Here is an 11,071-nt window from a genome sequence, read left to right as displayed (position 1 = left end):
GATCTCATTATTTATTAAGGTGGCTTCATGAGCTCAAGTCTGAATCATTTATTTGCTAAAGCAGCTCCCCCCAGAGAGTGAGAGAGACCAGAGGGAGTGTGTTAGCCTTGTGCTAATGATAGGACCCACTGCCCTTGCTGGCTAACCACTAACATTTGGAATACCTGAAGATCCGTTATTATCCAATGGCTGGACAACCAACTCTGTGACCCTCTAATGCCACTAGCCAGCTTCTAGACTCGGATCCACTCCTGGTCAGCTCGGTGGATTACCTGTAGACCACCCCTAACTTTCGTGCACTAACACTGGATGAAGCTCTGCCGGCGAGGCCTCTAACCTGCTGCGACTAAGCTTAAGCTAACTCTGCTACCCAGCATGGCCTTCGGCTCACTAATCCTGCTGCTCACACTCTGCCTGGGACAGGTATACTCACAGGTAAGAATTCAACACTCAATATCTGGCACTGCTGCGCACAAAAATGTGAACACACTTAGATATAAAGAAGATAACTAAATACGCCTACAGCCCTGACGATTTTTTTGTGTTTCAGAGAGATAGATAAGTAAACCTGCAACCGTATAAATTGTAAAGCATATACAGTTTGTCTTGAGGGCATGCACACACAGATGTTAGAAAAATGCTTCTTCGCATGTCTATCAGGTAACAGAAGGTGTTACCGTGACACATTGGCACCCAACATGCTGGTGTCATGGTAGCAAGTGTTGGTTGCAACACACACACAAAAGCGACACAGGCAATCCCGTTCATCTGTCTCACAGAAATAAACAAACATAAAAACAACTTGCATACAAGTGCAGCCCAGAGCAAAGACAAGCTGTCGTCCGTTCACAACAATCGCCTGCATACAGCTTAAACAGATGGTTCTTCTTCAAATAGAGTTGTGGAGACTCTTAATTACGCGACAGCATAAACTAAAATGACAGAAGGTTGAGTGCCCTGTGGGTCGGTGTGTGCGTGTGTGTGTGTGTGTGTGTGTGTGTGTGTGTGTGTGTGTGTGTGTGTGTGTGTTGTGACCAGGTGTCTGTGATTTGCTGTTTTCGCAGGCTGATGTGGTCAATGTCAGTCCAGGGACACAGTACACCATAACGGTCACAGCAGCAGCAGCCTCCTCTTCCAACATCAGCCCTGGAGTCAGCCGCATGATCAACACTAATGAGAGTGGTGAGACATGCACACACAAACAAACACACACTGTTTGTTGTTGTTTGTGTGGCTTTTGTTTTTTAGGGTGTTACAGTGGCGACAGGTTCTCGTCTGCCCTCTGCTGTTTCATTCAGTCCCAGTATAGCACATACTGTACACAAAAACTGAAGTAAAGGAATTAGTACTGTGTGTGTGTGTGTGTGTGTGTGTGTGTGTGTGTGTGTGTGTGTGTGTGTGTGTGTGTGTGTGTGTGTGTGTGTGTGTGTTGTGGGTATACGCCCTTCTGTGTTTGATTCCTTTCAGGTAACTTAAGCCCAAGCTTTTGAACCACAAAATGAATGGGTCGGCAAAGAATGACAGTGAAATGCCACTGCTGTGTGAGGCCTTATTCATCAGAGTTCGGCCTAAAACACACTCAGGCAGGCCCACAGATTTGCGCACACACACACAGAGGATCAGCCCACCATAGACAAAACCGCTATTCTTCAACTGACTCTGCTACTGTGTCCTGTTGAGTTCTGATACACAGAAGTTGTTACTAATCAAAGGATTTATACAAATTTCTGCCTGCTGATGGTATTTTATTCAGCAGATTGAAAAATGGGATTACATAGGACATGGGAATATGCTTTAGTTCACTGTGACACTTATATGTCTGTTAGCACAATTATATGTTTGCACAGCTGTACAATTTACAGATAACTGGGTAAACTAAGATGTACTGGTTGCTGATATTCATCTTCTCTTCTCTTCCCTTCTCTGATTTTCTTTCCTCTCTCTCCGTCACACACTTCCCCTCTTCACCTGCAGTTCCTGGTCCACCTTCCGGCCTAGAGGGAGAGGCTGTAGGCTCTAATGGTATTCTGCTCTCCTGGACCATGCCACCTGATGCCAACAAAGTTGATGGATATGTCATCAGGTAATCCTTTGTTGTGGTCTTGAAAAATTGTGCATGGGTTGTGTGTCTAAAATTCGACAGTCAAGGGAGCGTTGTTCTCATAGTCTCAAACGACAAAATTGCATATGCTTCCACCATAAAGGAAAGTTGTACCACTAAGAAACGCTAATTATCTTGAATTTAGTTTAAAATTGTGTAAAATCACAAACTGAGACTTGTATTTCTCCATGGGAATGGCTCCATGCAGAATAAGTATTCAGGTCTTCTACTGAATTAAAAGTTTTAATACTACAATGTAGAAATTGTCCATTATTATTATTATTATTTGTATTGCCCAACAAAGAAATTACAGAGAAGTGTAGCTATTTTTGTCAAAAACTGAGCCCTGAAAACCTAATTTTGCAGTGCAGTAAGAATATTTTATCATGTTTTTTATTTAAACCAACTTGTTCTTGTTTCATCAAACAAGAACAAATAAGGCAGGCTAGTGCACTTGAATCATGAAAGACCTGTTGAACCATTCCCACAGTATTAGTAGCTCTTAAGAGAAGAGACTCAGTTCTAATCTAACCTGACCTGATGAGACTGATTTCTTGTTCATAAATATATACTGTGAGTTTAGAGATGATAATCTTAAATATTGATTTTTGCTTATCTTGTAGGTACAAGGAAGTATGTCCCTACCCTGATCTCACCTTCACACAGGTGACCAAGAACCTGGACATACCGGAGACCCTGCTCACTGACTTCACCTCAGGTTCTACGTACCACATTCAGGTAGGACACACGATTCATGATTCAAAATTTTATTTCCATTGTGCTGTTCTTGATAGGAATTTTCTTTGGTCAGCTCATACTGTCTAAAACAACAACAAAACAGAAAAGTAAGGGCATCATATAACCACACTGAGACGTAAAACAATGGTAAAAGTTTAAAAGGACCAGTGTCAATCCCTAATCCCTGCGATCAGTACCACCTTAGCGGTCCTGTAGTAGACTAAATAAATAGAACAAACTTTCCTAAAGGCATACTAAACATACAAGACCAAATCCCATGGATATTACAGTTGGATATGTGTGCATATATTTAGTTAAATATTTATTTTTAGAAGATAGAACAATCTTTGTGTATCTCATAGCAAAAATATTCCCGAAAGTCGTCCTCCTGTACTGTCGTGCTGATTTGGTTAGCTAACACAGATCCCACAGGACCAGACTATTCTCTTGATCCCTCTGAATACCGGTAATTGATCCCGATTGCATTATTAATCAGGTAAACAGATCTATGGATCAGCCATGGCTCTTTCCACTGTCTGTTATCGCTGAGCTTGAACGTGATCGTGCTTATTAGTTTTCAGAATTCATTAACCCACAATGACCTTCATACAAATGGAGAGACTTACACTCATAGTGATTATGCCTGCACATACTGTATGTGTGTGTGTGTGCTATGAGTGCGTGTGCATGTATCACATTACTTCACCTCACCCGTGAGTGTGTTGGTCCACTAAACCCTGCAGAGACGTGAACTCATGAGCAACTTCTTTTTACTTCTTCCCTGCCCCACACGTTTTCTATCCATGTCATTTATACCCCAGCAGTAAAAATTACACACCCTGACACTGATAAACTGCAACAAATCTTAATATTAATCAGTAATCTTGTTTATTAATGGGTCCTCAAATTCTAGTGAACTGAAGAAAAATCTGCCAAGGTGATGGGTGTTTAACTAAGCGATTCTGCCAAACAAATCAATTTGTTCCAGGAGCATGCCAAGGTCAGGAGAAATGTATTCATCCAGACCTCCAAACTTCAGTTTTGGTGATTTTCAGAGGAAGGACAAAATATCACACTTGTACAATCTAATCCATTACAGTGGCCCGCAGAGAACAATTACCTATGTGAAGCTGGAAATGCACAATTCAGAGAGGCATTGATTAAACTCTGTGGTACTATTTCTGCTGTGCTTTCTGTAGTTGTTAAGTTGCTTTTCGTTATATTATAAAGTGTACTTACTGTTTTGAATTAGACTGCACTGTGCATGAGGTTATAAAATAGTTTTAAAACTAAATCGAAAAAAGAAATGCTTGGTGGTGAAGCTAAAAACGAAACTTTTTTTTCTTCTTTCTTGATAAGGGGATATTTTCATTCAGTATCCAGTATTTTTCATAGAGCTCCAGTATAAAAAATATCACAAATTAAAGCTGAAGATGAATGTTCCAAGATAGAGTTTTGTGGGTGGCATTCATTGTTGTCCAATTATAGTAGATAAATCCCCCATTAGTCTGATAAAGACTTAAATTGCAATTTCATTTTCACTTAATTAGTAATATATTTTCATGAATTTTCATTTATTCTATATGAATATCTGAAAAAAATTAAAAATGTGGTCAGCAATTCAGATTTACCATACGCAGTGCTTCAGGTGACCGTGTTATGATCTGCTTACATACTGTTAACATACTTGGTGTATAATGTTGTATCATTCTGGTGTGTTATGGTTTCCTGGGATCCCTCAATCACCTCTAACAGAAAATCATTCCGGTTGTAATCATTGCCTGACATTAGCACCTAATCGGGATCTGATGACTGCCTTGTTGACAAGAACATGAATTAATAATTATAAGCAATACCTACCGACTCTGTCTGTCCCTCTCTCTCTGTCTCTCTGTAGGTAGCAGCCATATCTCCAGCTGGAATAGGAGCATTCAGCAAATCTGTATACATAAAGACTGCGGAGTCCTGTGGGTATCCATGCACACGTACTTGCATAATGATATCAAAATCTAAAATAAGGGTATTGTATGTACTGTATATGTGTGTGTACATCCACGTGTGTGTGTGTGTGTGTGCATGTCCTGCAGCCCCTGGCCTGGTCACCAACCTGACAGCATTTGCTCAAAACCACACCTTTGTCATGGTTACCTGGTTCCTGCCGCACCGCATCAACGGCCTCATCACAAAGTTTGCTATCAAGGCAAAGCACGCTCGTACAGGGCAGACGGTCCGCATGCTGGAGGTCAATGCAGAGGACATCATGACTGGAGCGCTGCCTCACTGCAATGTACAGTACTGCATTGTATCGTCGCTTCTGTCTGTCTTCTTAACTGCACCGTTACTGTGAAATGTTCTGTTTCTGTACTCTTCCTCTGTCAGGATCATAAATGCCACCAAGGCTCAAGGCTGGCCATCTGTATGATTTTGTGTGTCTAGGATGCAGCTGATATCCTGTCTCGTGCAACTCTGAGTCCATTGGAGATAACAGCATCGTCTCCACCCATCACCCTCTCCGCCGTGCCCCCTGCAGCTTCCTGGAGTGTGCCCATATCAGTAGGAGTTGATCAGCTGCGACCTTACACTGCCTATCTATTTGAAGTGTCTGCCTTCACCTCTGATGGAGAGGGACAGATAGCATCCACTATGGTCCGCATGCCAGAGTCAGGTGTGGAAAGAGAAGCTAACCAGGCTGTGGTTTTTGTTTAATTTGTGCATTAGATAGCTATTAGCATATACAGTATATACTGCATATGTGAAAAAACATTATTTCTCTGTGTTTGTGTATGGCAGCCCCGGAAGACCCACCACAAAACTTCTCTGTGCTGAATGTGACGTCAAGATCACTCTCTGTGTCCTGGAACTCTCCCAGCATTATCACAGGAAAATTCACCTACATGCTCTACCTTTATGGACCTACAGGTTATTAATTATTCTCTCAGGGACACTGTTCGCAGGCCGGCACACCTAAACGGACCCAGACTCTAAATTGGCCGAAATCCATTAGTGTTTTCTATTTCTTCTTCATCCCAGGATATCTGTATGAGAACAGCACAGGAGACATGCGGTTTGCTTTCACTGGTTTGACCCCCTACACGAGGTACACGGTGGTCATCAGAGCCAAAGCAGCTGGAGAAGTGGGTCCGGCAGCGCAGGATGACGCATCTACACCTGCTGAAGGTGAGAACACCCATAAACTAATGTAGCACATCTGTTTTGGCATTTAGATGAATCCCCTTAAATCAACTTAGAATTAGGACTTAACAAACTTAACAACACAATGCTTAGTTTTTAGATAATTTTTTTTATTTGACATGACGCAATGGAGCACATGAAATCACACACAACTACAGAAATGTCAAGGATAACACAATAAAGTCCAATAAATACCAGTATGTGTCAAAGTGTGGTTTCTGTACCCCTGCGGCTGTGTCTAACTGCGTCTGCCTCTGTTTGTATGTTTGTGTGAGTAGCACCCAGTGTGGTGCAGAACCTGATGGCAGTAGCCGAGGACTCAGTTTCAGTCCGTGTGAGTTGGAGAAGCCCTGCTCAGCCTAACGGTCCGATCACCCAGTACAGACTGCAGGTCCTGGTGGGCGTCACCCTGCTGCAGGACATCACCCTCACTGCAGAAGTGGTTAGTCAGAGGTTACAGCTATGTACAGCCAGCATAAATTTAAACCATCACAGCTCACTACTGTGTAAATTTTGTGTTAAAAACTCAGCCCATTCTGTCGACAATTTTTTTCTTCGGTGTCATTATATAAAAACCACCAAACCCCTGTCATGGTGGTGCACAAAATATCATGAAAACCTGTACAATCCATTTCAGTGGCCCTCCAAGAAAACCTTTATGAAGCTTAAAAACAAAAACACAACTGCAACTTCACAAATTACCATAGAATTTAACGGTACTGTCTCAACAACTGAGTATTAGAATATTTACAAATGTAGTATTTGTGGCATCACTGTCGTCATACATGAATTGCATCAGACTGTACTGTACAGAGGCTGTGTCCGCTTCCTCTACATCCTCCGCTGTAAGCTGACAAATTTCTAAAATCATGGGGATTATGGCACAATTTTAAAAAAATCTTCTTATGCAAGCTCTAAGCAACTGTGTGTGTGTGTGTGTGTGTGTGTGTGTGTGTGTGTGTGAGAGTGTGAATGGGATCAATGAAAGGGTGAATGTGGCATGTAGTGTAAAGTGCTTTGAGCGCTATATAAGTGCAGTCCATTTACCATTTGCAGTCCATTTAATTGAGGATCACTGCTTCACACTGCAACGAACCACAGAAATGAAAAACTGCCTTCCGAGTATTACATATATATATATATATATTTTTTTTTTTCTTCAGAATACAACCGATTTGTACGAAGATGAGACACTTCCCCCTGATGTCCATAACAGCCAAGGGCGGCGCAAGAGAACCGCTGAGCTCAGTCTGATCACGTCTCCACCAATTTTCACGGCCACTGTTTCTGCCCGCACGCTGCCGACCGGTATGACTGCTGCCAGCTTCACACACCCTGGACTTAGAACCCCAGACCACACTACCTACACCGATGTTCAGCCTACCATTGACCCATTGGTCACTGAGAAGCCCAGCACCAGTTACGCCTCTGCTTCACACTCTAACACAGCAAATATTGAATCTTCTGACTCTTCGGTCTCTAGGACCGGTGCTTTTTCCCTCACCTCTTTGCCACCTGCTACGCTTCCACCCTGGCTGAGAAAGCAATCACATGCCAGGGATATGATCTCAGATTCCTCCCCCTTGGCCCTGACCCTGAGCCAGGTCCGCTTGTCCACACGTGATGCATCAATTACAGGACACTTTCTAACACGCACTGCAGCAGCTTCTGGTACTACAGGTGGGAGAGCACTAACCCTAAATACTCTTTCTCTTAACTTCCCGCAGCCCTTGATACAAGGATTTTTAACCGTTCCAGTGCTTATAAATCCTGTGTGTACATGTGGTCATGTGTACCCATATATGTCGCAGGTGTAACAGGTGTAACAGTGAGGGAGGAGGTGATGGGCGCTTTGTCTGAGGAGTTGTCTTACCTGGTGTCAGATCTGAATCCCTTCACCGAGTACACATTCAGGGTCACTGCTTCCACCACTGTGGGAGAAGGCCCTGCCACAGACACCACTGAGAAGACCAGGGAGCAGGGTCGGTGGGCACAAGCCACTTGCAATAATCATTAATTATCAAAAGCAGCAAAAAAAAGTATTATAAGGACTTTAAAAGGTGCAAAGTCTTTAAGAATTTCAGTCTCTCTAATTCATGTTTTGTACTGTATGTATCTTTTAGTCCCTAGCTCAGTACTTGAAGTGTCCTATCAAAACATCAGCTCCACCTCCATACTAGTGAGCTGGGTCCCGCCCCTCTACCCCAATGGACGGATCACACACTACACTGTCTATGGCCTCAGCCTGCACAGTAACCAGGCCCTGAAGTGGGTTACTAACACTACCAGCATATTGATAACAGGTGGAGTACTCATCTTTTCTTTCAACAAAATAATTATTAATACAAGTCTGTTGCTAAATATCTCTCTTCTCTGTTTTAATGTATAGATTTGGACAAGTATACTGGTTATAAGCTGCGCGTGGCTGCATCTACAGCTGTGGGAGAGAGCTCTCTTTCTGAGGAAGATGACATCTTTGTTTACACCTTAGAGGATGGTACGTGCTGAACATGCGTACTGTTCATGCATAAAGAAAACAACTTTTTGAGTGTCACTGACACATTCCAATAAAACTATCATGGAATGACAAGACTAAGAGTCTGCAGCAGTGCTTTAAGCTAACTGCAAGTGTCAGTGTGCTAACATGCTCACAATGACAATGCAAACATGCAAATTAAAAGTAGGTATAACTTTTACCATGTTCACCATCTTACTTTAGCCTGTTAGCATACTAGCGTGTTAGCACACTAACATTTGGTTACTGGCAATAGAAACAAAGTACAGCTAACAATGATCGGTCACATACAATGTAACCTTTAAAGGTGTTTAGTCATAATTATTAAAAGCATAAGTATTACAATTTATCCTCTGAGGACGATCTGGTAGTTGCTGATATATTTCAGGACCAAAGTAGGGGACCAACAGAATGATACTGCATGCATGGCTAAGAAGTGCAATTAAATTAAAACTTTCTGCAAGCTCTGTGACAAAGCATCTAGCGTTATGTTGTTTCATCTTGTTGAGTTGTTATTGGGGCCCAAGGTGTGGCATGCACCCAACCTTGGGCCCCAATTTGACTGTATTTCAGACATTGACATGTTCAATTCACATTTTTTTGAGTGAAGGATCATTTTGGGATTTTTCTTGCCCATCTCACCTTCAGAGCCTGACTCCCCCCCTGTGAACCTTACTGTGGTAGACATCAGCCCCTCCACTGTCACACTGGCCTGGTCTGCACCAGAGAAAGCCAATGGGGTGATCCAGCATTACGAGGTCCTGTACGAGAACGGATCCTACTCTGCTTTGATGAACACCTCCTCTAACAGAGTGACCCTGACCAACCTGAAGCCATTCTCCTACTACAACGTGTCTGTGAGGGCGTACACGCGTTACGGCAACGGCAACCAAACGTCAGACACTTTACACCTCCTGTCTGGAGAGGATGGTGTGTTGACGAATGCACCTACCCTCATGAATACACACACATGAAAACCTTTAGCGGCAGATTTTAGTAAAGGCGCATCTTCATGTCCTCTCTCCAGTCCCAGGCAGTCCTCCGCATGGCCTCACCTATGAGTCGGTCAGTCCTAGTGAGGTGAATGTGACCTGGCGGCCTCCCCTGCTGCCTAACGGGGTCATCACTCACTACAGCCTGGAACTCTGGAATTCCAGTCACTACCTGAACCTCACCTCCCTGACCAACTACGTCCACATCACACATCTGCGGAAGTATGCACACTACCGCGTCACGGTGCAGGCGCACACGTATGTCGGGCCGGGAAACTACAGCAGCGCGCCACTCAACATCACCACACTGGAGGATGGTGAGAGGGACGGGTGGGGGACGGAGGAAAGGGCAGGGTTTGTTTTCACTTCCAGAAGGCTGCGGGTTTACATCATGACTGGCTGACAAGTTCAAAGCGTATCTGATAAAATCTGACTTTTCTCCCGTCTTTTCCTCCTCAGTCACATCTCTGTTTCAGCGCATGCTAATGTTGCTGCAAAACAGGTATCTGATCCCCCACGGCACCTGTGTCTCCCATCAGGACTGAGAAGCACAAAGAGTCATTACAACTAACCAGTTTTCATTTCAGGGCAATACTCTGTTTCCTGCTGGCACGTTCCTGGAGGCCTTTCTGAGTTTCTCATTTGCCCAGTGCAAATATATTTCTAAATAATCGGTCAATCACTGTTTAGTTTCTGCATGGATAGGCCATACTCCTGTGTTTATGTTACTGGAAAATCATTCTCCTTCATCTCAGCTCCAGACACACCTCCTCAGTTCCTTCAAGCCAGAAAGTTGTCAGACTATGAGGTAGAGTTGTCATGGCAACCACCACTTGAAGCCAATTCGGACATACTCTACTACATTATCAGAGTTTGGTGAGTTAGTTCATCTACGCAACTCCCTACTCAATCCCTGTTTTGAAGCTGTATTGAACGAGACAGAAGTTTAAAAAGAAAACAGAACATGACGCAACAGGAACGGTTGCTCTCCCTCATAGGAATGAAACGAGTGAGCTGTGGCAAAATGTGACAGAGACATCAGTGGTTATTAATGTGGACTCAGAGAGTCTCTACAATACCTCTGTCTCCAGCTGGACCAGACTGGGAGATGGAGGAGTGCTGATCTACATTAGCTTTACCACCACAGATGCAGGTGCTGGCCTCACATATAAAATATTTATCTTTCCACACATTGTATGTAGATATTTTTTCATCCAAATTCCTTTCTGTCTGGCTTTCAGAGCCATCTGACCCCCCCCAGAATGTGACTGTTGCTAATGTGACTGCCTCCTCTATCACCTTGCTGTGGCACCCACCCACTGAACCCAATGGAATCATTGTGCACTACACTTTTTACTACTCTGACAACAACACTGTAACTGAGCAGGTGAGACACATATACTGCATGTAACATATACAGACAGGTGGCAAAATAAAGTGGTGCTAGTCAATATTTTTAAATCAAAAATTTGTTAAATGGAGTGCTTTTATGGGTCGCTCAAAGTGTTGAAACCACAGAGGATGATCACACAT

General features: G+C 43.3%; 1 protein-coding gene across 1 annotated transcript in view; it reads left to right on the top strand.

Annotated features, from left to right (window-relative positions):
• Positions 1 to 11,071, top strand: part of ptprq (protein tyrosine phosphatase receptor type Q) — a 39,716-nt gene that overhangs the window by 9,424 nt on the left and 19,221 nt on the right. Inside the window, 18 exon segments of the mRNA XM_040134000.1 lie at positions 1,065 to 1,182; positions 1,975 to 2,083; positions 2,725 to 2,839; positions 4,737 to 4,806; positions 4,927 to 5,126; positions 5,276 to 5,504; positions 5,630 to 5,758; positions 5,870 to 6,016; positions 6,310 to 6,473; positions 7,195 to 7,711; positions 7,843 to 8,013; positions 8,155 to 8,334; positions 8,421 to 8,528; positions 9,195 to 9,476; positions 9,574 to 9,855; positions 10,294 to 10,414; positions 10,537 to 10,691; positions 10,780 to 10,925. Coding sequence (XP_039989934.1) covers positions 1,065 to 1,182; positions 1,975 to 2,083; positions 2,725 to 2,839; positions 4,737 to 4,806; positions 4,927 to 5,126; positions 5,276 to 5,504; positions 5,630 to 5,758; positions 5,870 to 6,016; positions 6,310 to 6,473; positions 7,195 to 7,711; positions 7,843 to 8,013; positions 8,155 to 8,334; positions 8,421 to 8,528; positions 9,195 to 9,476; positions 9,574 to 9,855; positions 10,294 to 10,414; positions 10,537 to 10,691; positions 10,780 to 10,925 — 3,243 coding nt within the window.

Source organism: Xiphias gladius, chromosome 8 (assembly GCF_016859285.1).
Source record: "Xiphias gladius isolate SHS-SW01 ecotype Sanya breed wild chromosome 8, ASM1685928v1, whole genome shotgun sequence".
Classification (NCBI taxonomy): domain Eukaryota; kingdom Metazoa; phylum Chordata; class Actinopteri; order Istiophoriformes; family Xiphiidae; genus Xiphias; species Xiphias gladius.
Note: the sequence above shows the minus strand (reverse complement) of the source record. Positions and strands in the feature narration are given on the sequence as shown.